At 37.7% G+C, this 27,389-nt stretch overlaps 1 protein-coding gene across 15 annotated transcripts in view; it reads left to right on the forward strand.

The window, feature by feature from the left end:
- The window catches only part of NUMB (NUMB endocytic adaptor protein), a 161,657-nt gene that overhangs the window by 114,543 nt on the left and 19,725 nt on the right, over nt 1–27,389 (forward strand). For 8 of the 15 annotated variants that reach the window (XM_070377575.1, XM_070377568.1, XM_070377580.1 and 5 more), the window contains 3 exons: nt 6,965–7,039; nt 11,392–11,424; nt 12,077–12,175. In XM_070377575.1, the coding sequence (XP_070233676.1) occupies nt 6,965–7,039; nt 11,392–11,424; nt 12,077–12,175 (207 nt within the window). Of the gene's footprint in view, nt 1–6,961; nt 7,040–11,391; nt 11,425–12,076; nt 12,176–27,389 lie in introns of those variants that run through there. The other 7 variants (XM_070377578.1, XM_070377579.1, XM_070377582.1 and 4 more) reach the window with 4 other exon arrangements.

Genomic DNA, 27,389 nt, shown 5'->3' on the forward strand with positions numbered 1-27,389 from the left:
ACAGCCATAAATAAATAAAGAATGAAATAAAGCCATTGGCAGCAACATGGATGGACCTGGAGATTATCACACTAAGTAAGCCAGAAAGAAAAAGACAAATAACATTATATTGCTTATATATGGAATCTTTAAAAACAAATTTTTTTTTTAATGAACTTATGTATCAAACAGAAGTAGAAGCACAGATATAGGTAACAAATTTACAGTTACCAAAGGGGAAAGTGGGTCCAGGATAAATTAGGAGTTTGGGATTGACATATATACACTACTATATATTAATATAAAAAAGTTAACCAACAAGGACCTGCTGTATAGCACAGAGAACTATGCTAAGTATTTTGTAATAACCTATGAGGGAGAAGAATCTGAAAAAGAGTCTATGTGTGTGTGATGTGTATGCGTGCACGTGCACGCACTAAGTCATTTCAGTTGTGTCCGACTCTGTGTGACCCCATGGACTGCAGCCCGCCAGGCTCTATGGGCTTCTCCAGGCAAGAATACTAGAGTGGGTTGCCATGCCCTCTTCCTGGGGATCATGCTGACCCAGGGATCAAACCGGCATCTCTTACATCTAACCTGTATTGGCAGGCAGATTCTTTACCATTAGTGGCACCTGGGAAGCTGGGAGGCCAGGAAACCCCCATATGTATGTGTGTGCGTGTGTGTGTGTGTGTGTGTAAATTGAATCACTTTGTACTGCACCTGAAACAGTTTAAATCAACTATATGTCAATAAAAAAATTTAAAAAGAAATTACTTAACCTCTCTGTGCCTCAGTTTTTTCATCTATAAAATGAGAACTTGAATTAGTATAGGTTATGAAAATTAAGTTAGGGCTTCCCAGGTAGTGCTCGTGGTAAAGAACCCGCCTGCCAATGCAGGAGATGTAAGAGACGTGGGTTCAATCCCTGGGTCGGGAAGATCCCCTGAAGGAGGTCACAGCAATCCACTCCGGTATTCTTGCCGGAGAATCCCACGGACAGAGGAACCTGATGGGATACAGTCCATGGGGTAGTAAAGAGTCGGACAGGACTGAAGTGACTTAGCACACGTGAAAATTAAATGAGTAGATACATTATATGAAAAACACACCACTAGCACATAGTGCTGCTGCTGCTGCTAAGTCGCTTCAGTCGTGTCCGACTCTGTGCGACCCCATAGAGGGCAGTCCACCAGGCTTCCCGTCCCAGGGATTCTCCAGGCAAGAACACTGGAATGGGTTGCCATTTCCTTCTCCAATGCATGAAAGTGAAAAGTGAAAGTGAAGTCGCTCAGTCGTGTCCGACTCTTAGCGACCCCATGGACTGCAGCCTACCAGGCTCCTCCGTCCATGGGATTTTCTAGGCAAGAGTACTGGAGTGGGGTGCCATCGCCTTCTCCGAGCACATAGTGAGTACACAATAAATATTTGCTGCTGCTCTTGGTGTTATTGGTTAGATAACAACTGAATGTTGAAGTTTTTAATCTGAATTTCTTGGGTGTTTTCCTTAACTAATTTTTCTTTGAAACACTGCAAGTTAAATATCTTCTCTTGAAAAGGAGTCAAGTTTTTGATAGATGTTTGGTGCCTGAGGACTTATGTATTGGTCATACCAACTTCTCTTAGCTGTAAAAATTCTATTTATCCCAGGAGATGAAATATTTTCTGTTGCTTACAATTTTACAGCTTGAGTGTGACAGTCTTCTGCATACTCAGTGTTTCATTTCAAAGCTGCTTCACACTGTAAAACTTAATGTTCAATCATTTTAATCTATTTTAAGCTTTAAATTTAAGTGATTAGATTTAACCCATATGCTTAGTTTAGTTTTTTTTTTTTTGGTTGTGCTGAGTGACTTGTAGGATCTTAGTTCTGCGACTGGGGATTGAACCCCAGCTCAGCAGTAAAAGCATGGAGTCCTAACCACTGGTATGCTGGGGAGTTCCCATATATACTTTGTTTAGATCAATTGTTCAAATGTAATTGTGCTCCAAATTTATACATAAAAAATAGTCCATTTTAATTTAGCTACTTCTTTTTGATTAAAGCCCCTGAACAAGGTTTGATGTATGTTGTGCACATCTGCATCCTTTATTTGCCTATAACATAGGCTATGTGTATGTGATAATGTGCCTTATAGCTTCTTATAAATTAATGACTGTCACTGTTTGTTAATGTTGAGAACTGCTGACTATGTAGTCTCTCACATCAGAGCTCTGCAATTCTCATGGATAACAGTATGAAAGCAGAGGGATAATTTACTTTTAAATTTTTTTTTTTTTCAAGAAAACGAAAAATGACGTAATTCATCCAAGAATGAAATTCTACACGCTAGTTTTTCTAAGCTACATTTTTGTGAATAAAAGTCCCTGACTCAGAGGGAGTTTGGAAAAGGCATACAGACAAAGAAGTCGCAGTGTCAAATATTTTAGCCATTAAAGCATAAATCAGCTGCAGTTCTTCGGTGAGGTAGTGTCTCAGAGAGGAAAAGAGACATTTTTAATAATGCTTTTTTCAATTGGCATGTTTTTCTAATAGACAGAAGGCTGATTTCCATCTCCACATTTCTAAAATACATTATGTGACTGAGTCAGTCCATGTGAGATACTTGTATTTTCTTCTTTTTACCAAGTCTTTTCATCAAGTCTTCCCTCCTTTCCCCCTCTCCCCGCCCCCTTGTCATAAATACCTGTATGTGACCAGTTGAGTTGATAAAGATGATAGAATAAAATCTTTTGGAAACACTTTGAAATTCTCTATTCATTTTTCCAAATTGGAAGGGAAGAGGTTAATAGTCATCATATGCAGATGACATGATGCTTTATATAGAAAACCCTAAAAAGTCCACACAGAACCTTTTAGAACTGATAAATGAGTTCAGCAAGGTGCAGGATGCAATATTAACATACAGAAATCTGTTCCATTTCTTTACACTAACAGTGAAATAGCAGAAAGAACAAGTTAAAAAAAAAAAAAAAATCCTGCTTAAAATTGCATCAAAAAAGATAAAATACCTGGGAGTAAACCTGACCAAAGAGGTGAAAGACTTACATGCTGAGAACAGTAAAACATTGATAAAGGAAATTGAAGACAGTTCCAAGAAATAAAATGATATCCCATGCTCTTGGGTTGGAAGAATTAATATTGTTAAAATGGTCATACTACCCAAAGCAGTCTACGAATTTTGATGCAATTCCTATCAAATTACCTATGACATTTTAACAGAAGTGGAACACATACTCCTAAAACTTATGTGGAACCAGAGAAGACCCAGAATTGCCAAGGCAATCCTGAGGAAAAAGAACAAAGCTGGAGGCATTAACCATGACCCCCCTCCCAACTTCAGACAGTACTACAAAGCTACAGTAGTAATAGTTGTTTAACAGTAGTTAAAACAACATGGTATTGGCATAAAATCAGACATATGGATCAGTGGAACAGAATAGAGAGCCCAGAAATAAATGCGTACACCTATGGTCAATTAATCTTTGACAAAGGAGGCAAGAATATACATTGGAGAAAAGACAGTCTTTTCAGGAAGTGGTGTTAGGAAAGCTGGACAGCCACATATAAATCAGTGAAGTTAAAACACTCCCTCACACCACACACAAAAATAACTCAAACTCAAAATGTCCTAAAGACTTAAATATTAGACATGAGAACCATAAAACTCCTAGAAGAGAACATAAACAAGACATTCTCTGACATAAATCCTAGCGATATTCTCTTAGATCAGTCTCCCAGTGCAAAAGAAATAAAAACAAAAGTAAACAAATGGGACTTAATCAAACTTAGAAACTTTGGTACAGCTAAGGAGGCCAAAGACAAAAGACAACCTGTGGACTGGCAGAAAATACTTGGAAATGATATGACCAATGGGGGCTTAATTTCCACAATATATAAGCATTTCATACAGTGTAATATCAAAAAACAAACAACCCAGTCAGAGGGTGACTAGAAGACCTAAATAGACATTACTTCAAAGAAGACATACAGATGGCCAACAGGCACATTAAAAGATGCTCAACATTGCTGATTATTAGAGAAATGCAAATCAGAATTACACAGAGGTATCCCTTCACAGCAGTCAGAAGGGCCATTATCAAAAAGCCTACAAATAATAAATGCTGACAAGGGTTTGGAGAAAAGGGAACCCTCCTACACTATTGGTGGTATTATAAATTGGTACAGCCACAATGGAAGTATGGTATTTCCTTAAATATGGAAGGAAGTATGGAGTTTCCTTAAAAAAAAAAAAAAAAAAACTAAAAATAAAATTACCATATGATCCAGCGATCACACTCCTGGGCTTATATCTGAGGAAAATTATAATTCCAGAAGATATATGCATGTACCTCTATGGCAGTCCAGCAGTTAAGACTGCACGCTTCCACTTAGTTCCATCCCTGGTTGAGGAACAAAGATCCCACAAGCTGTGTGGTGCAGCCAAAACATAAACATGCACACACATACACATAAAAGATACATGCACCAGCGTTCATAGCAGCTCTGTTTACAATAGTCAAGACATGGAAGCAACCTAAGTATCCATCAACAGATGAGTGGATAAAGGAGATGTGGTATATATACACACACACAATGGAATATCACTCAGCCATAAGAAAGAATGAAATAATGTCATTTGCAGCAACATGAGTGGACCTAGAGATTATTATACTAAGTGAAGAAGTCAGAGTAGGGAAAGACAAATGTATGATGTCTCTTATATGTGGAATCTAAAAAAGATGATACAAATGAACTTGCAAAACAGAAACAAACTCAACAGACGTAAAAAATGTACTTACAGTTACTAAATGGGAAAGGGGAAGGAAGGGATAAATCAGGAGTTGGACTAACAGATGCACACTACTGTATATAAAATAGATACCAATAAGGACCTACTTATAGCACAGGGAGCTATATTCAATATCTTGTAATAACCTATAATAAAAAAGAATGAGGATGAATATATAAAATATATATAACTGAATATATTATTTGATTCACTTAAAAGTGAATCTTGCTGTTTTACGTTTATTCAAAATTACAGCAGTTACAATTATTTAGATATTTAAGTATTTTGCCTTTAGTTTATGATCTTTATGATTGATACCTCAGGTATTTTGTTACCTAAAGTCTAGCAGTTTCCTAAATTGATTTTAATTATGTAGGTTTTATGCATTCAGTCAGTATTGGAAAGATGGGAGTAAAAATGAAAAATTCAATATATGAGCATTGTAAGACTATTGTGGGTCAGGCTGCTTGGGTTTGAGCATTCACTGGCTGAATGGTTTTGAGCAAGTTACTTAAACTCTCTATGCATGTGTTCCCTAGGGCACTAGTTATTGTGCCCATGAATTGCTACTGTTTCACCTTCATCCAGGGCCAGATGGTGGGAGATTCAGGGAGAGGGTAAGAAAGCAGAAGTCGGGATTGGGGGTGTTGACGCCACCTTTCTGGAATCACAGTCTGTGAGAGGTGCGTGGCTCTTGCAGGTTTCCCTTGCTGCTCCCACTGACACCACCACAGGGTTTCCTGGGGATTGGGGTGTGAAAGAACAAAAATAAATAAATAAAGGGATGGGGATCCCTATACTTTTTGAGGATAAGGTATTCACATACCTGGTCCTTGAGCCAGAGATAGAGTGCTTTTCCCAGAGTTCTGACTGTGCCATAGCACTCCCTTTTGGATATCTGGCTGTGTTAAGTTCAAGCTGGAGGGACCAAAGGAGGGGGGAGGGGCATGGAAGGTAAACTCTCTGCCAATTCAGAAATACCTTGAATTCTGATGTTCTCTGATTTATCTTACACTCTTTACAGAGATCTCAGATAGGTGCTCCGTGCATTCTATTCTGGTTTTATGATTTCATTCAGAGCGTTGGACAGGATGCCGTGCTCTGCTAAGTCACTTCAGTCATGTCCAACTCTGTGCAGCCCTATAGACTGTAGCCCACCAGGCTCCTCTATCCGTGGGATTCTCCAGGCAAGAATACTGGAGTGGGCTTCCATTTCCTTCTCCAGGGGATCTTCCCAACTCAGGGATTGACAGTGAAGTCTCTCCTTCATTGACAGAGGGTTCTTTACCACTAGTGCCACCTGGGAAGCCAGGACAGGGTAAGACATGTCTACTCCCATCTTACCAGAACCAGACTCTAAATCTCCTTTTAAAAGAGCACTTGTGATATTGCCATCATCCATTGTACTTTTTAACCCAAGACTATTCCCATACTAAGATATAATTTGAATAATAATACTACCTTGCATAAAAAAGGCGCTTTTTTAGCTCTCCATTGTCTCGGGGGTTCAGTACAGACTCATTTCAGTATTCAAGTTTCATAGCTGCATATACCTCATATTCTTGCCAGATGAGGAATACTTGCTGATGTAATTATTATTCTATTCCACACCTATAGCTTTTGTTTAATTCTCCCTGCCTAAAATAGTTTTCCAGCCTTTCCCATATGGCTTCTTCAAGTTCTATACATATTTTAAAGCTCAAATGTACTGTCTTAAACTTTTAGTTTTCAGCCCTCTTATTATGTGCTTCCCATAAAAAGAGTGTGTGATCTCTTCAGGCCTTGAATAGCTGTTGTTTTCCTTTGTACCTTTTCAGTATATACACACACACATGCTTTGTTTTAGGATTATTTTTTATGTCTAGAGATAAACAGTGTCTAGCACAAGCTTTTATGCCTCAGATTCACTAGATTCAGGTAACATTTACCTGAATGTTTACCTGACATTTACCTTTCCTTATCATGTTCTTTTTCACCTACTCCCCTTCAACAACTCTTTGAGACCTTTATTCTAAATCTCATTCATATGAGGACACGAGGATAAGTAAAGTCACGTTATCTTAACTATTGTGTAATGCTATGAGTTTCTTGAGTGGAATTTTAGTATTCAATTTTCTACCACATAATGCCTACCATATAGTAGCTACTTAGTAAACACAGCAATATCCCTAACTCTTATCTTCTTTCTACAGTACCTTGGGCATGTAGAAGTTGATGAATCAAGAGGAATGCACATCTGTGAAGATGCTGTAAAAAGACTGAAAGCTGTATGTATTTGATGGTTGCCAGTGTTGATCTGTATGCTATAAACACTTTCTCAAAAGATTTTGCTCAGTAAATTTCAGGGATTCATTGTCCAGTAAGAACAGTGTTTCTTCTAAGGCAAAAGATGTGTGCTCATTAATAAAGAGCATTTCACGTTGTCCATCCAAAGATGTAAGTTTTAATGACCAGCTGCTTCAATGTAGGCCAGACATTATCTAAAAGATAGTTTTAATTCAGAACCCATGTTAAACTAGTGGTATGAACTCTTATAGATAACTAATATTCTAAAACCAGGGTAAAACTATTTCAGTCACTTAACCTAACTGTGATAACTGGGTTATAAATTAGTAATTTTAAATCTGTAGCAAACAGCTTTCCAGGAAAAAAAAAAAAAAGTATAAAATAGAGATATCTGTTAATGGCCGGTGAGGTTTATTTTGGGGAGACTTCCTATCATTACTGCTATCCCCCAGTTTCCTTCTCTGTACTCCTCTAACATTAAGTATTTCCCTGCCTTTTGCACAAACTTCAGCATATTTGAAGTGGAGAGTCCTTTTCAAGGATCAATAATGTCTATTTTGCCTGTTACGCCATAGAATACATCCCAGGCATATGCCTGTGTGTTTAATAAAAGGAGTTCAGAGTTCATAAAGGTTCAGATTAAGGTGTTAATAGTTTTGAAGTTTGGATAGGTTTGAAGAATGTTTTTTGGATTCTGACAGCCCTTTTTACAACCTTCCTTTTCTCCAATGTGTGGCCTTTTCTGCCTTTGCTGTGAAAGCTTTAAGCATTACTTCTGCATGCCCTTGCCCCAGCAGCATTAAATACTTGTTGCTTTGGGTTTGCTGATATGCTAGGCTGCCACAAATTTGGCTACTAATGAATGAGTGCTTTTTTTTCCCCCTCAATTTGCTTAATCAAAACTTTTCCGCTTCTTGGTGTATTTTATATGACCTCTTATACATAATTGCTCAGTATAAAAGATATGAAATCAAGGAAGCAACCAACTCATCGAAGTGGATTGTGTTTTCCAGCAAATGTCTAAATCTATTATAGAAAGGAAAGGAGGAGAAAAATAACTGATTATGGTATGCAAAAAACATAAAAAAAAATAACCCAGAACAATATACAGATATACATACCCTTTACCTCAGATTTTGGTTATTTAAATTCTTAAATGTTTGAATACCTTCTTAGTCTTATCTGTGCTATTCATTTAATCATCATTAATGGAACTTCATAGTTTTATAGACTTGCCATGTCCACCTAAATATGGTCCCGAGTTAAATGCAGCCACAGATAATACAGTTTTCAAAGAAACTTAAATTCAGTCTCTTATTTAACAAAATAATTCTAAGTTCACTAAGAGAATAAGATTAAGAACACTTTTAAAGATTTTTAATTGAAGGATGATTGCTTTACAAAGTTGTGTTGGTTTCTTCTGTATAGGAACGTGAATCAGCCATAAATATATATATATCCCCTCTTCCTTGAACGCTCTAGGTTGTCACAGAGCACCAGGCTGAGCTCTCTGTGTCAGTTTCCCATTTGTTAATACTCAGTGAAACTTCCCCTTCTACTAATACCCTTTCTAATGCTATATGGAAACGGTTGCAGAAAGTTGGAAGTCTTCAGATGTTGTTCATCCTCAGATCATATCATGTTAGTCTGCAAAAATACATGATTTTTGTCTTTTCATATTTTTACTACACAAATTTCTAGATGCCTTTTTTCCTCCTTTTACCAAACATTTATCTAACAAACATCTGTAATCTACTGTGCCAGATGCTTATATTGTGCCAAAAGCTGTGTCTGGGAGATGTGTTTATTTTCATAGATGATAAATACTCCTCTTAGAGTTTCAAATAAATGGAAGCAAACATAAAAATGTACAAATCTACAGACTGAAGAAGAAATAGCATATCTGGAACAAGTTTGAATGCCAAAAAGTTTTAAAATATAAAGAATTATGTAGCTCAAATGTACCAGTTAAATAGGAAAACAAACATCTTAAACCTATCACTCAAATGATTGTTGAACTAAAAATGTAATGTTCTAGTGTTTTTTAAATTTGTGGGAGATTGAAGTAGCAGGATAATTTGCAAGTACAGTTTTTTTATTTTCCTTCCAAGTGATTTGTTAAAATTTAGGATTACTTTAACTTCAATTAGAAGTTATCAACATACTTTATATTCTCAAAGGAAAAGATATAATTAAACAAATACTTCTCAGAGACTAGATATGTTTAATTTTTTTTTACATTATATTCATAAAGTTAGGTTCAGTGTTTTCAATTCATTTACTTTGTGGCATAATTTACTTAGCCACTTAGGGGTGTAGATTGTATAAGATAAATGAAAGAAAGGACTGTTGCCCATTTTCAGTGCCTTGATGACATAGTTGCAGAGTGAGGAGTACCAATTTTATAAAAAGCGTTTTGGGCCTTTGGTTATCTTGCTTGATACTGGTGCAAGAGGACCTTTTAAAATGTCTTTTCTTCCCATTGTCTCTGTAAATGTCTTTCGCACTCTGTCTTGGTTTTAGACTAGTTTCATTATACTACCAGTTTCTAATATGTTGGTTTTTTGTTCACTATTTGATATATTTGTTTTAATATATGTTCTTGTTTTAGCAGGTAAAAGAATCATAATTGTTTTTTAAATTAGTTTTATTCTCTAATCTAATAACTGTCTTGATGCATTTTGCACGTCATCTTTTTTCATTAACATCTGAGGTCTTTTATAAAAAGAAGGCAAACTCCATGTTTAACAGGAGCTTTTCTGGGAGCTAAATTAAATATTAATGAATCTTCTTCTGGTACCTTCCTGTCCTTAAAGAATGGTGAATCTTTTAACATCGCCTGTACCTTTTAAAAGCTGGTGGTTACCTAAAAGTCTAACAAAGCTAGAGTCACCAAACTTGGCAGCAGAAATAAGCTTAGTCTTACTATGTAACTACCCACTTTCCTTATTATATTTCTAGCTTAAATTGAAAACATTTTGTGGAAATGTTTGATGCTGTTTGTGTTTTTCAAAACCTAGAGAAAAAAACTATTTAGTGTTTGAGAATATTGAATGAATTTATAAATTATCTGTTGTTGTTCAGTCGCGTCCGGCTCTTTGTGACCCTGTGGACTGCAGCATACCAGGCACCTCTGTCTTCCACGATCTCCCGAGTTTGCTTAGATTCATGTCCATTGAGTTGGTAATGCTATCTAGCCATACCATCCTCTTAGATAAATTATCTAAGAGAGTCAAATTTCTGTATAGTTGTCTTTTTCTAGGCATTTGTTCACTGTTAATAACAGTTTATAAAAGGCAAAGGCTTAAAGTATAGTTCAGCCAAAACTAAGAAATGTTAACATTAAGCTAGCTTGGGTGAACTAGAACTCATCTACTTTGCATAAATTCTTCAGACTTTACATGGTGGCCAGTTTGCAAAATTTGTATATGCTTAAAAAATTGTGCTGGGATCACAGACACTTGTCTCTTTTTTACCTACATATACTTAAAACTGTCACTGCAAATTTCTTTATTCTAAAATAGAATTTTAAAAGAAAATACGACCATACTCCTCAGATTTCAGCTGTGGCTCACAGATGTGGTTTGGTTCTCAAATATATTCATTTTCTCAACTCCAATGAAAGCATTGGCCTTGTGTTCTTTATAGATGATTTATTCCGTGTTTGAAATCGAAAATATCTGTTAATTCCCTATGATTGCTGTGGAATTGATCAGCACATACATACATATAAATCAATCCTAATGCATTAGTAAGAATTCTCTAAGTGACATCTTTAACTCAAAAAGAAAAAGTCTTAACAAGGATCCTCGCTGCACACTTATAATTTAAGTGTAGCATTTTTTAATGTTACTGTGTGATCATTTGAGTGTGGACTGGTTTTTTAATTGGTGACTTCCACATATTCGACCACTGATTTTAAATTGAAAAATGTGCATCTACCAATATATTTACCACTTACTATTATGAAAGTTTTAATGCAAATCTCACCAAATCTGTATGTCATAATCTTTTTCTCTGCTGCCAAATTTGAATAATCTGTTTTAAACGTCAAAAGAGAATGCTAAAGTAACTAGTTGCTCTGCATGAATACAGGTTCTGATATCTTCTCTTTCTGTGGATTCTTAGGCGGTACAGTATGTTTCCCTGCATTTTCATGCACCCTTCCTTTTTCCCTGTCACTCCTGGTATGGATAACTCTTTAAAACTCTCACTTCCTCCCCTTCTCCTACTTTGCCCTTCACCTACCCTCTGTGTGTGCTTATTGCTGTGAAACCCTGGGACATTAAGCCCATACAATAATAGCGCTCGACTTGTCCCCCTGTTCCTCCAGGAAAGGAAGTTCTTCAAAGGCTTCTTTGGAAAAGTAAGTTTGATGCCACATTCGTGCCTTGCTTTATAAGGAGTTACACCCCTAGTATAGCATTCATGTATTTTTTAAAAAGAAGTACAGCTTTGGTTTCTTTATAATACAGGAATTGATTTGATGGAATATGGAAATTAATGAATCTGGAAGCTGCTGTCTATGATATTACCTGTGTGTTTGTTGATACTAAATCTGATAATTCCTAGGAAAGTCCAATAAATAAATCAAGTAGGTTAAAAAATAATTGCTTCCTCAAAACTAGGTGTTTAAATAAATTTGATTTAGCAAAGTTGTTCGTATTAGAATATTTTTGAACAAGTAGGCTTTACTTAGTGCTCAATATTGACAGAGAAGTAGGAAGAAATACTAAATTCAAGTGAAAATTAAATGTATCCTAAATTTTACATTTATTGCTATTACTTTTTTTCAATTTAAGTTAAATTTCAGGTGAAGTAAGTAAAGTATGTGAACTTATCTTTGGGAATCTTGTGGTTTTTAACCTGGGATGGTAACTTAAGAAAAACTATCTTAATTAGTAGTCTATCAAATGTATGTCATATGTGTAATGTTCTTTATGTAGGTGCTTTTTAGTTTTGTTTTTGTTTTTGTTTTTTAATTTTTTTTCTATTTTTTTCTTTTTGGCTGCACCCAGCAGTATGTGGGAACTTCATTCCCTGGGCAGGGATTGAACCTGGGCCCTCTGCAGTGGAAACATAGAGGCTTAACCACTGGGCCGCGGGGGAAGTCCCATGTAGGTGCTTTTTAAAGAATGATTGTTCAGTGTTCAGATTTCCTTATAATGTGTAGGGTGACAATACAAAAATAGATAAATACATTTCTAACATTTTTGTGTCTAAGCTTATTGTTTAGTTTTTTTTTAATTTAAATTAATTTATTTTAATTGGAGGCTAATTACTTTACAATATTGTATTGGTTTTGCCATATATCAAACATGAATCCGCCATGGGTGTACACGTGTTCCCCATCCTGAACCCCTCTCCCACCTCCCTCCCTGTACCATCCCTCTGGGTCATCCCAGTGCACCAGCCCCAAGCATCCTATATCCTGCATCAAACCTGTATTGTTTAGTTTTGAGTTAAGTGCCACAAAATAGCATCCTGTATCCTGCATCGAACCTGTATTGTTTAGTTTTGAGTAAGTGCCACAAAATAATAATTCAGACTGAGACAGTATAAAAAAACTACTGTCATTTTTATAACTCAGTGTACATTACTAAAAGTTTATGTGTTTATGTGATATAAAATATAAAAATCCCATCACAGTTAATTTTTCACTGGGTGGTTTTGTTACTTTAAAGAATTTTTTTTTTTTCTTTTTGGCCACACCACATGGCATGCCGCACTTAGTTCCCTGACCAGGGATCAAACCTGTGCCCCCTACAGTGGTAGCTTGGAGTCTTAACTGCTGGCTTGCCAGGGAAGTCCCTAAGAAGGCCAGTTTTTTAAAATGATTAGTTTCCATTTCCTTCTCAGTTAAGTATTTTAGTTGTAACTCTTTTTATCCCCTCCACATGTTCCGGTTTAAGTTGGGCTTCCCTGGTGGCTCAGATGGTAAAGAATCTGCCTCCAGTGCAGGAGACCTGGGTTAGATCCCTGGGTCAGGCAGATCCCTGGAGAAGGGAATGGCTAACCACTCCAGTATTCTTGCCTGGAGAATTCCATGGACAGAGGAGCCTGGCATGCTCCATGAGGTCACCAAAAGTTGGACACAACTGAGCAACACTTCCACTTCACTTCTGGTTTAAGCTACCATTATACTAAAGTAAACAAGTTTGAAGGATTTTAGATTGAATGGTTTATTCAGTAACTGCTGTCAGTCTGAAATACAAAGTCATGTAGTGTATCCACACATGTCACAGTAAAACTTTAGTAGATATTTTGAGCCTGAATCAGATTAACAGGTCCATAGAATGAGAATCACATTAACAGGTCCATAGACAGTGGGATCTATAACTAGAAAGAATTAATCCTGTAGACACTTGGACACTTATAAATAGGCATCCTGATTGTTAAGCAAATTTTTTGATGGAGAATTTTTTCTTTTCCAAATATAATTTCTCAAAGCAATTTCACATGAACCCAATTAAAATATAATTTTAAGTATTTTCTAAGTGATCAGTTTTTAATGTATCTACTGTGGTAAAGCAGTCTTATCTATGAATGCTGCTGCTGCCAAGTTGCTTCAGTCGTGTCCGACTCTGTGCAACCCCATAGACGGCAGCCTACCGGGCTCCCCCGTCCCTGGGATTCTCCAGGCAAGAACACTGGAGTGGGTTGCCATTTCCTTCTCCAATGCATGAAAGTGAAAAGTGAAAGTGAAGTCGCTCAGTCATGTCCAACTCTTAGCGACCCCATGGACTGCAGCCCACCAGGCTCCTCCGTCCATGGGATTTTCCATGCAAGAATACTGGAGTGGGGTGCCATTGCTTTCTCTGTATGAATGCTAGGATGTAGAAAATATTAATATGGTTTATAAAAAAATATGTTAAAGTGTGTTTTTTTAGAAGGTTATAGCATCATATTAAAGAACAAAAATAGCTATCACGTGAGAATCAGTTCCCAGGTGACAATATTCATTGCTGTGTATAATGAGGTCATTGTGCATTTAATGTCACTGAACTGGGTCACACCATGCTTCTTAGCTATTTTCACTGCATTTTGCTACATCGCAAATTTAATATGGTATGAGAAAGAAAACTATGAATTATCTCACTTAATCCTTACAGTAACCCTGAAATTATTATTTTCTCCTGTCTTACAGTGAGAAAACTGAAGTCTACAGAGGGTTAAATGACCTGCCTGAATTCACAGATACAATAAGTGGTAGAGTCTAGATTTGAACCCAGATAATCTGATTTCAGAGTCTATATTGTTAAATCACTTTGCTCTACAATCACTCTATTTCTAGATTATTTACAAGCAAAGTTTAAGAGATTTAACCTTATAAAGATGTTAGTAAATAAAGAGCATCCTAAAACTCATTTTATTTTCTACCTTTCTTCTTTAAAGGTAGCAATTTAATTTTGGATTTTTGTCTCTGGTCAATTTACTTTATTATTAAAGCTTTGAAGAATCTTTTCCAGTGGTTCAAATAGCATTTTATTTATCTAGAGATGTTTAAATCATACTAGTGAGATTTTCTTAAAAGATACTAATCTGTCCCATAATGTGAACAAATATGACCCTTAGAATTCTTTTTTTTCTTTTTTAAAAATTTTACTTATTTTTTAATTGAAGGATAACTGCTTTACAGAATTTTGTTGTTTCCTGTCAAACTGACCCTTAGAATTCTTTTTATTTTTCAGCTTTATTGAGATATAATCGACATACAGCAATGTATGTTTAAGGTGTACAGCATAATGATTCGAGTTCGTATGTCATGAAATAGTTACTAAGATAAGTTTAGTGATCCTCTCCATCTCATAGAGATACAATGCAGAATTCTTACGTTACTGTGGGGAGAATTATTTTTATGGCCAGCCAGTTCATTCTTTTTTTTTTCCCAGGCAGTTCAGTCTTACACACAATTTTTTTTTTAGTTACAGTTAACTCATTCAAAGAGTTTGGAAGCCAAGGTGGGGGAAAGCATCACCCATAATCTTTCCAGAAATTTATGTGTAAATGAAAATTTTTCTTGAATTTGGAGCCTTTTATACTTTTCAAGTTGCCATCATTTAACTCACTTTCAACACTAATCTACAAGTTGTCTGGTGAAAGGGATTTGGTTTGTTGAGTTTGCTCAGTCATTTGTGTTTTGATGAAAGCTAAAAATGAAGAATCTCATAGAACAGTATGTTAGGGAGTTTTTATCTAGTGCAACTCCTCATAAATTTTGATACTTTCTTAGCCTTCATGTTATGTATGTTTTAATGGTCCAACAGTTATCAAGAGTTTCCACCAAACATATTTGCATAACAGTAGATGGGTGAACGGAGAAGGCAATGGCACCCCACTCCAGTACTCTTGCCTGGGAAATCCCATGGACGGAGGAGCCTAGTGGGCTGCAGTCCATGGGCTCACTAAGAGTTGGACACGACTGAGTGACTTCACTTTCACTTTTCACTTTCACGCATTGGAGAAGGAAATGGCAACCCACTCCAGGGTTCTTGCCTGGAGAATCCCAGGGACTTGGGAGCTTGGTGGGCTGCCATCTGTGGGGTCGCATAGAGTCGGACACGACTGAAGCGACTTAGCAGCAGCAGATGGGTGAAAGAATTATTAGCCCTGATGAATTATTAGTTCTCCTGATGACGAGGAGAACTGCTGCTGCTTTTCCCTTAGTTGTCCTGGACCTGAATACTCTGCCCTGTTCCTGTCAGGGGCCTGACCTCCCTGTTCCTCCATCTAATGGAAGCAGTACTTTCAGAAGCTTTATTAATGAGTAACAGATAAACCTGGGTGTCTTACAGGTCTGTGTTATTAACCCATTGTAAGATTACATACATCTTAAAACGGGGAAAAAAAACCTAAGACTCTGAAATATCTTTTTCTAAACTTAGCTACGTTAAATTGCTCATTATTTTAAGAAAGCCAAGAATATTCTCAACTTTTTAGAAAGTACTATATACAGCTCCTAGTGTATTTGGCTGTACTCGGCAAATGTTTTATTAATATTAGTAAGCAATTACATGGCCCTTAACATTTGAAAAGGATCTTAAATTTTAATGTATTTGAGGAAACTCATGAGCTAAATAAATCTGTATTACCATTTTACGAGGAACTCACTGAACATAAAGATATAAAATGTTTTTAGGCCACCCTGTTAGGTCTCTTTTTAAAGCCATTGTATTAGAAAAACTCAGTTCAATCTGCCTCCTGTTAGTCTTTGTCCTGTGTATCTGTTTACTGCTGACACAAAACACTTTACTTTTAGTCACTGAATGTATAGAGATTTTTTTTTCCCCCTACACCAAGCAATTATCTGTGACACCAGCTGAGACACTACAGTTTAACTCAGTTCTAATCCTGTCTACTTGGAGATAGTGTCAGACAGATTTAAGGATTCAATCTCATAAGACTGGTCCCACCTACTTCAGATGCCAATTGCAGGTAGTCGGTCCCCAGGTTACTTGTAATAACCTCTGTCTCTGACTACAAATTGGAGGTTCCCATGACCTCCTCCTCAGGTTTCATTAATTTGCTAGAACAGCTCACAGAACTCAAGGAAAGAGTTACATTTACCAGTTTATTAAAGGACATGGTAAAGGATACTGACGAAGAGCCAGATGGAGACATACGTACGGCAAAGCCTGGGAGTGCCCCAAGGGCAAGAGCTTCTGTCCCTGTGAAATCGGAGTATGTCACCTTCTCATGTGCATGTGTTTGCCAACCTGGAAGCTCTCGGAACCTTGCATTATTAGGATTTTGTGGTGGCTTCCTCGTGTAGACATGATAGATTATTAATTCAAATTCCATCTCCTCTTCCTTTTTAGAGGATGGAGGAATAAGACTGAAAATCCTAAGCTTCTCATCATGACTTGGTGGTTCTGGTGACAAGTTCTTACCAGGAGCCCACCCAGGATTGTATCATTGAACAAAAGATACTCCTAGTGTTCTTAGCACTTAGGAATTTACAAGGGTTTTAGGAGCCTTGTGTCAGGGATGGGATCAGAGAACAAATGTCAGGACAAGAGATGCTCTTTGTGTTCTTGTTGCTTGGGGAATTTCAAGAGCTCTGTGCCAGGAACCAGGGGCAAATACCAGTGTATATTTTCTAGTATCTCACAGCCATCTACTTGTATTTATAGAGAGCTTTATACTTAGTGATGTGTTTTGACCTACTTTCTAACTTGCTACTCAAAACAGTTCAGTGAATTAGACATGATAGTTGATGAAACTACATTTTACAAATGAATAAACAAGCTCAAAGAGGTTACCCAGCTAGTAGTAAATGGTAGCGCCTACCCTGAAACCAAGGTTTTCTGAAACGTAGTGCCGCATGCCTTCTGCCCAGTGTTGGTCTCTGCTTTCCTCAAGAGGCTTTCATTACAGTGAATGGAAAAATGTCAGATGCAGGGGACACTAGACTGCTCAAGGGCCTGAATGCTTCCCACAAATGTACATTGTATGGCCTGCACACAGTTCATAAATTTAAATTAGTTGCCAGTATTTCAAACATTGAAAGCTTTCAGATTGAAACTATTATATCTATTTTAGGAATGGCAGATCTGGCAAAACAGCTAACTTTGTATGCGGAGCTGAGTAGCTGTTATGCCCTTTGGTTGCCTGTTGCCACATCCCTGTAGCCCCCTGTTGTCCTCACTGTCTGCTTCACTCATTTTGTTACCTGCTTTTAACCCTGTGGGGATTTGAGTCTGTGAACTCCTCCCTAGGCTATTATTTAATTTGGGGGAGGGGGTTAACCACTTCTAACTGTATAAAAATCACCAAAAATATTGTAGTATCTGTTATAACAGATATTGTTAATGTACTGCCAGATATATATTTTTTCAAGTTTTTATGCTGTTACAATTGTTAAATGGCATCATTAGAAATGGTTATGTTTTAGAGAATACATAGTTGAAAAGTAGCACATGGTTATATTGGTTGCAACTAATTCGCAAGAGTAAAACATTTAAATGGTATTCATGACCACATTAAGTCAGTGTGTTCACATCTACATTCTATTTAGATTTCCTGTATTTTTTCCTTAATGGCAGATTGTACTTAGACCACTCTGGGTCCTTTCCTCTACAAGTGAGGGAGTATCTACTGCCTCTTTCCTTTTCTTCCTTTCTGCTTTTTAAATTCCCATGCCCTTTCTTCTATAAAATTTACCCTCTCTCATATCTTATTAAATGCACCTTTTAGGGTTTGTTTTTGAAGTGCAATATAACACATTTCTAAAGAAGGAAAAATAAAAAGACAATCCCAGGAGTCATTAGAATATTTCCATTGATCCTTGGTTTCAGTATTTCCTGTAACATGATCAACTAATATGTCAAATGGCCTGGCCACTGATCTTTTCTAGACTGAAAAAAAAAACCCAACTCATTAACCTTTGAAGTTGTTTTTTTTAATTTGTATTCATAAGTAGTCAGTGGTTCTCAAGTCCAAAGTCACAGTTAGTGTCTAAAACATACTAGGAACTGTTCTAGGCTACCCAGATCAACGATGAGCAAGATGGTCTCCATTTATTTAGTCCAGTTTATTCTCACTTTCAGATGACTATTTGGCTATGCTTTCCTTTTCCTTAAATCTCCAGAATTTCTTACTCTGTTCTCTCTTTCAGTTGATGACCTTGCTTCCTACCTCACTGAACAGATAGAATCAGCTGGAAGAGAACTCTCAGACACAACACCATATCTTCTCACCTACATGCATCTGTGCACATATATTCTATTTTCCCTCCTATTCAAGGGATAAGCTGTCTGTGTTCCTAGCTGAGGCCAGCTCCTCCACAAAATTCTTACTCCAGCTCTTCAGTATCGCTATCCCTCATCGTCCATAATCAGTTTTTCTTTCTCTAGTGGATTGTCCATTAGCATGAAAATAAACCTTCTTTTTAAACGGAGGTTTCTTCTTGGTGCCTTCAGTTTCTTCTCTCCTTTCCTCTCTTGAACACTCTATCAGACTTTTACCCTCACCACTTGTCAAGTCATCTGTATTATTATTCCAGTGGTTCTATTTACTCAACCTATCAACAGCATTTGACATAGCCCATCCCTCCCACTCCTTGAAACACTATTCGTTTGGAGTTAAGGAGTCATACTGTCTTCATTTTCCCTTATATTGCTGCCTACTTCTCAGTCTGTGGACTCCACCTATGCTTGTCCCTTGATGATCTCATCCAGTGTCATGGATTTAAATACCATCTCTATGCTGATGATTTTGAAGTTTCTATCTCCAGACATCTCCAATAAATTCCAGAGTGGTATTTCCATCTTAGAAACAGTATAGCATAGGGGTCAAGGACAGACTGGGGATCTGGATTCAGTTCAGTTCAGTTGCTCAGTTGTGTCTGACTCTTTGCGACCCCATGAACTGCAGCACGCCAGGCCTCCCTGTCCATCACCAACTCCCTGAGTTCACTCAAACTCCTGTCCATCGAGTCGGTGATACCATCCAGCCATCTCATCCTCTGTCATCCCCTTCTCCTCCTGCCCCCAATCCCTCCCACCATCAGTCTTTTCCAATGAGTCAACTCTTCGCATGAGGTGGCCAAAATACTGGAGTTTCAGCTTTAGCATCAGTCCTTCCAGTGAACACCCAGGACTGATCTCCTTTAGAATGGACTGGTTGGATCTCCTTGCAGTCCAAGGGACTCTCAAGAGTCTTCTCCAACACCACAGTTCAAAAGCATCAATTCTTCGGTGCTCAGCTTTCTTCACAGTCCAACTCTCACATCCATACATGACCACTGGAAAAACCTTAGCCCTGACTAGATGGACCTTTGTTGGCAAAGTAATGTCTCTGCTTTTGAATATGCTGTCTAGGTTGGTCATAACTTTCCTTCCAAGGAGTAAGCATCTTTTAATTTCATGGCTGCAATCACCATCTGCAATGATTTTGGAGCCCCCAAAAATAAAGTCTGACACTGTTTACCCATCTATTTCCCGTGAAGTGATGGGACCAGATACCATGATCTTCGTTTTCTGAATGTTGAACTTTAAGCCAACTTTTTCACTCTCCTCTTTCACTTTCATCAAGAGGCTTTTTAGTTCCTCTTCACTTTTTGCCATAAGGGTGGTGTCATCTGCATATCTGAGGTTATTGATATTTCTCCTGGCAGTCTTGATTCCAGCTTGTGCTTCCTCCAGCCCAGCGTTTCTCATGTACTCTGCATATAAGTTAAATAAACAGGGTGGCAGTATTCAGCCTTGACGTACTCCTTTTCATATTTGGAACCAGTCTGTTCTTCCATGTCCAGTTCTAACTGTTGCTTCCTGACCTGCATACAGGTTTCTCAAGAGGCAGGTCAGGTGGTCTGGTATTCCCATCTCTTGAAGAACTTTCCACAGTTTACTGTGATCCACACAGTCAAAGGCTTTGGCATAGTTAATCAAGCAGAAATAGATGTTTTTCTCGAACTCTTTTGCTGGTGGGAGGGATTGGGGGCAGGAGGAGATGGGGATGACAGAGGATGAGATGGCTGGATGGCATCACCGACTCGATGATCCAGCAGATGTTGGCAATTGATCTCTGGTTCCTCTTCCTTTTCTAAAACCAGCTTGAACATCTGGAAGTTCACGGTTCACGTATTGCTGAAGCCTGGCTTGGAGAATTTTGAGCATTACTTTAGTAGCATGTGAGATGAGTGCAATTGTGCAGTAGTTTGAGCATTCTTTGGCATTGCCTTTCTTTGGGATTAGAATGAAAACTGCCCTTTTCCAGTCCTGTGGCCACTGCTGAGTTTTCCAAATTTGCTGGCATATTGAGTGTAGCACTTTCACAGCATCATCTTTCAGGATTTGAAATAGCTCCACTGGAATTCTGTCACCTCCCCTAGCTTTGTTCATAGTGATGCTTTCTAAGGCCTACTAGACTTCACATTCCAGGATGTCTGGCTCAAGGTGAGTGATCACGCCATCATGATTATCTGGGTCGTGAAGACCTTTTTTGTACAGTTCTTCTGTGTATTCTTGCCGTCTCTTCTTAATATCTTCTGCTTCTATTAGGTCCATACCATTTCTGACCTTTATCGAGCCCATCTTTGCATGAAATGTTCCCTTGGTATCTCTATTTTTCTTGAAGAGATCTCTAGTCTTTCCCATTCTGTTGTTTTCCTCTATTTCTTTGCCTTGATTGCTGAGGAAGGCTTTCTTATCTCTCCTTGCTATTCTTTGGAACTCTGCATTCAGATGTGTATATCTTTCCTTTTCTCCTTTGCTTTTCGCTTCTCTTCTCTTCATAGCTATTTGTAAGGCCTCCTCAGACAGCCATTTTGCTTTTTTGCATTTCTTTTCCATGGGGATGGTCTTGATTCCTGTCTCCTGTACAATGTCACAAACCTCCGTCCATAGTTCATCAGGCACTCTATCTATCAGATCTAGTCCCTTAAATCTATTTCTTACTTCCACTGTATAATCATAAGGGATTTGATTTAGGTCATACCTGAATGGTCTAGTGGTTTTCCCTACTTACTTCAATTTAAGTCTGAATTTGGCAACAAGGAGTTCATTATCTGAGTCACAGTCAGCTCCTGGTCTTGTTTTTGCTGACTGTATAGAGCTTCTCCATCTTTGGCTGCAAAGAATATAATCAATCTGATTTCGGTGTTGACCATCTGGTGATGTCCATGTGTGTATTTAATCCTGGCTCAGCTGCTTATTAGTTTTATGACCTTGGGAGATGTTTTTAACCATTTTGTACCTCAGCTTCCCCATCTATTACCAAAAAAAGAGGGGGGGGATAATACTAATTCTAACTTCATGTGATTGTTCTGAAGATTAAATTAGTAAATACAAGCCAAGTGTACAGAATAGCTTGCTATATGAACAAGTGTCAGTATCATTAGCATCAAACATTTCACCCTAAGGCATTTCATATTAATGTGTCACAAACCAAATTCTAAACTCTTCCACAGACTGCTCTTCCCTAGTCTTTCCCATCCCAGTCCCTCTGCTTTAGCAACAAATCCTGGATCTGATCTTGACTTCTTCCTCTTTTACCTTATATCATCCTGTCAGCAGTTCCTGTCTGACTACGTCCACCACAACCCTGGTCCATGCCAGCTCCTCTGCTTACCTGAATCATTGCATTAATGTTCTACTCAGTCTGCTTTCATCATTATTCCTCTGTCATCTGTTCTCAAGATATCAGTCTGAGTGATCTTTTTAAGAGATCTGATTGTTTCCCTACAGCAGTTGGTCCTCCAGTAGCTTTCTGACCTACCCAGAGTAAAAACCAAAGTCTTCTGGGCCTAGTGGGCCAGTACATGAATTCCCTCTGTCCCTTTTCCTATCTTCTCCTATTCTTGCTTCCTCTGTTTCAGCCGTACTAGCCTCCCTGCTCTTCCTTGAGTATACCAGGTATGCTTCCACTTCAGGACCTTTGCACTTGCCATAACCTCTAATCTGGAACACTCATCATCCAGATATGTGTGTGGCTCACTTCCTCATCTCTTCCCATTCTTTACTTAAAAGCCCCATTTTCACTGAGGCAGTCACTGAGAGAACCTTATTTTAAATTTCAAATACCACCTTCTTCCATATATAAACACTCACTGTTCCCCTTCCTAGTTTTATTTTCCTCTGATAGAAGTTATCACCATCTTTCGTAGCATCAGTTCAGTTCAGTTGCTCAGTCGTGTCGACTCTTTGTGACCCCATGGACTACAGCACACCAGCCTTCCCTGTCCATCACCAACTCCCAGAGCTTACTCAAACTCATGCATTTTACTAATTTGGTTTTTAAGTTCTTCCTCACTAAAACATAAGCTTTCTGTGGACAGACCTGTTTTGTTCCTGGCTGAGTCTTTAATGCCTAGAATAGTATGTGGTCCATGATGGCTACTCCAACGTGTCTGAGTGAGTGAATGTCAGATGCACCGCTTGCAAGTTCACCCTGTAGTAAAACCAGACAGGTTTAAAAAAAAGTTAGCAAATTGTGTAACAATAACAAGTACTGCTGGAGCAGAGAGGGAGAATGAATGCAAGAGATTGTGTTCAAGGCTTCTGAGAGGGGATGATACTTAAGGTTGAGACTTAAGACTATGAGTTCCAGTTACACTAAGAGGAGAAAGGCATAGAAGGAGCAGCATTAACAGCCACTGGGGTGAGGAGATCATTCATTCATTCACCCTAGGTATATATGAAAGGAGACAGAAGGTAAGACCTAAGTCTATGGTAAAGATGACCACGGTGGTGGGGGGTCTTTCACTGTGAGAAGAGGTGTAATGAATTTGGTTTCAGACAGGTTGAATTTTAGGTCCCTGTGGAATTTCCACTTTTTCTATTATATACGTTTGAAATATGAACTTAATATTAGAATAATTTCTGTTCTAGGTTCCTTCTTCCCCTCAAAAAGTGATTTGGCATACTGGAAGAGCTCAATTGCCTCAAAAAATCTGTTTTGTTGTTTGGTTCATGACATTGTATCATCCTTATTTTTTCCTGAAAGCCTTTAAAGGCCCTTCTCACTTAAGAAAGTGCAAGATAAAAGTTACTGTATTTTTAATAAAGCAGCCATTGGAGATAGTACCAGTCTCAAATTCTATAGAAAGTTGTGTTTTTCTTTACTGCTCTTTCCTTTGAAGATACGTACTGTATCTTGGAATTTTAAGACAAAATTTGTTCATTACACAGTCTGTTCAGAAATTAAATGTCATCTAATAGATTTGAAGGCCCTTCTCAGATTTTTTTTTAAAAAGAAGTTGTCTTGTTCACTCATTACAAGGCACTCTGTGCCATGGTTGCCTGCTAATATGTTATTACACCATAATGACTGGGTTATCTCTGTGTGTAGGTATGGCAGAAAGACTGACCAGAGATTCTTTACATACTGGGTACCCTTGAAGACCTCTTTGGTGTGTAGCAGAAAGAGCTCTGCACAGTAGAATGGCATATCACTGTTGCTCAGAAAGAGTGACTTGCTGTAATCTTCCTGCCCAAATTGGCCTTGTTTGCTGCTGTTGCTTCTTAACATTTCATAGCTAAGCCAAATTACGCTTCTGTGTGTCTTTATAGCATTCCTTTGCTTTGGCTTACATTAGAACACCTTTTGCTCTTATCGTATTCTCAGCACAATTGTTTTGCCCCCAATATTACTTCTATTTATGTTGATTAATTGCATGTTCTTATCTCAGTGTTGGCCTTGGGAATCACAGAACTTTAGAGTTGGACTGCACCTGAGTTCAGGTCTCAGTTAATGTAATAATTTATATATATAATATTATATATTATACTATAATAAACTAGTGGGATATAAGGATATTTGTTTTAAAAAATAGAAAAGAAAAAGAATTCAGGAGCAATTCCAAACAGATCTAATATTTCAATATAATGAATTGTCCTTCCAAAACCCTTTTATAAAGTTGTATTGTTACAAATCCATGTCCATTTGTTTACATATTGTCTGGCTGCTTTTGTGCAGCAAGGCAGACTTGAGTAGATGACACAGACTATATGGCCTGCAAAGCTGTAGTTATTTGGTATCTGGTCCTTCACAGAAAGTTTCCTAATCTGTGATTTAAACAGTTTAGAAACTTAATTTTCCAACTGGAAATCTGAAGTATTTCCCCAAATAACAACAATATGTATAACAAAAGAGTGACTGTAAGAACCTGTCAACATCCTGAGAACCCTACCAACTTATGATCTCCATCCTTGAAAAAAACTTTCTGAAGTGGTATTTACTTAAAAAAAACAGCAGGCAGCTGGACATAAGTAGGTAGATGGCAGTTCTTTATTGTAATTAGTTATTTCATTGCTTTTTATTATGAGTAGCTTTGATATTTAGGAGAAAATGATCTTACAGTGTACTGAGCTTATTTAGTTACTATTTCCATATCATTTTTGCAACCAGTTTGTGTTTCTTCACTAGTAATTTCATGTTAAGATTACTTGTACATTTCTCTTACTTGCAAGTTCAAGTTTCCTGACTTAGTAATTTGTAATCAATTGATTTCCTGCTGTCCTTTTCTCCAATGTCAGAGTCTGCTTAATTTCTGTACTGGTTTGTATCTACCTGTAATAAAAGATGTTTAAGGGAAATGTTAGTTTTAAAATTCTGAATTGGATATTTAGAGAGTTGAGTGGTTACTTGAAATTATTCTTAATTTGACATTTTTCACTCATAGGATAGCCTGATCCTTCTTAGATTTCACCAATTTAAATTCTCAGTTACTGAAGTTCTGTTCATATTAGACCCATTTTCTCTGCTTGAATAATAAACAGGTTTCTCTTTTCTATAAAATTGTATTTTTTTATGCACTGACACTAGTCAGTGTGAATTCTACCTATTACCTTGAAATTATCATTAAAATAGAAAGCACTGGAACCATGGTGATAAAATAATTCTTAATTGTCATATATACATTACCCCTATCACATTTTTACTAGTGTCTGAAGTATTATGTAGTCTTTTTACAGGTTGTGTATGTAACTAAGATGTATGCGTATTCTACATTTCGTACTTACTCTGGGTTATCTCTTTTTTCAGTCCTGTGGTTAGCTAATTTTAACCTTATCTCCTAAGGTAATTTGCTTAAGTAGACAGTTTCAGGGCAAACAAAAGGAAAACTTTCATTTTCTCTCTGTGACTTTCATCATTTTCTAAAAAGTGATTAGGAATCTTAGTTTATATTACCAGAATGAAAAACTCTAAAAAGTTGACGGATAGTTTAGAAGCACTGCTACTATAGAGTTTGTGAGAGGAAGTTTGGACTTAATTTCAGCTGCAGGTGTGTCTTTGAGTATTAATATCTCAGTCCCTTATTGAAGTAATCATAATGTGGCAAACTGTACTGGCATCCAAGAACTGGCACTTAGATGTATGAACAAGTGGAAAAATTCATATTATCTGTTTTCATCCCGTTTAGAGTAGTCAGAAACTATGAAATATGACAAATACAGTGCTTCACTGATGCATTTAGTACAACACTGTAAAGATTAAAGACACCTCAAAAAGCAGAGATATTTTCATAGAAGTCTAATTGGGCCAAGAAAATATTTCCTTGTGTGTGATAAGGAGACTAAATAGGGAGCAGTCCTGTTCTAAAATGATCTTTTAGTTTTCCCACCTTCAGTCTCCCAACTTTGAAGTAGTTCTGTCTCTTGCATCAGATGCTGCACACTGTAGGCTACTGTTGCACAATGAACATATTGATAAAATTGAAGATTCAGATTTCTTGCACAGGATTCTCAGTACCGTTTGGCAGCCTTATATATCACTGATTTAACTGTCTCCTCTTTCCTATAGCAGATATTTAGCAAATTTATCCCTTCAACAAATATTTCTTAAACCCCTGCTCTGTACCATGCATTGTTCTAAGCTCTAAAGATACAGCAGTGAACAATAAGTATGAAAAAAAACCTTGCCTTCATGGAGCTTACCTTCCAGCAAAATAGTAAATACTACCCAGTTCAGTTCAGTCGCTCAGTCATGTCCGACTCTTTGCAACCCCATGAATCGCAGCACGCCAGGCCTCCCTGTCCATCACCAACTCCTGGAGTTCACTCAAACTCATGTCCCTCGAGTCGGTGATGCCATCCAACCATCTCATCCTCTGTCATCCCCTTCTCCTCCTGCCCCCAATCCCTCCCGCATCAGTCTTTTCCAGTGAGTCAACTCTTCACATGAGGTGGCCAAAGTACTGGGGTTTCAGCTTCAGCATCATTCCTTCCAATGAACACCCAGGATTGATCTCCTTTAGAATGGACTGGTTGGATCTCCTTGCAGTCCAAGGGACTGTCAAGAGTCTTCTCCAACACCACAGTTCAAAAGCATCAGTTCTTCGGTGCTCAGCTTTCTTCACAGTCCAACTCTCACATCCATACATGACTACCGGAAAAACCATAGCCTTGACTAGATGGACCTTTGTTGGCAAAGTAATGTCTCTGCTTTTGAATATGCTATCTAGGTTGGTCATAACTTTCCTTCCAAGGAGTAAGCGTCTTTTTTAATTTCATAGCTGCAGTCACCATCTGCAGTGGTTTTGGAGCCCCCAAAAATAAAGTCTGACACTGTTTCCACTGTTTCCCCATCTATTTGCCATGAAGTGATGGGACCAGATGCCATGATCTTAGTTTTCTGAATGTTGAGCTTTAAGCCAGCTTTTTCACTCTCCTCTTTCACTTTCATCAAGAGGCTTTTTAGTTCCTCTTCACTTTCTGCCATAAGGGTGGTATCATCTGCATATCTGAGGTTATTGATATTTCTCTCAGCAATCTTGATTCTAGCTTGTGCTTCCTCCAGCCCAGCGTTTCTCATGATGTACTCTGCATATAAGTTTAAATAAGCAGGGTGGCAGTATTCAGCCTTGACGTACTCTTTTTCCTATTTGGA

The sequence above is a fragment of the Bos mutus genome, chromosome 10 (assembly GCF_027580195.1).
Source record: "Bos mutus isolate GX-2022 chromosome 10, NWIPB_WYAK_1.1, whole genome shotgun sequence".
Lineage (NCBI taxonomy): Eukaryota > Metazoa > Chordata > Mammalia > Artiodactyla > Bovidae > Bos > Bos mutus.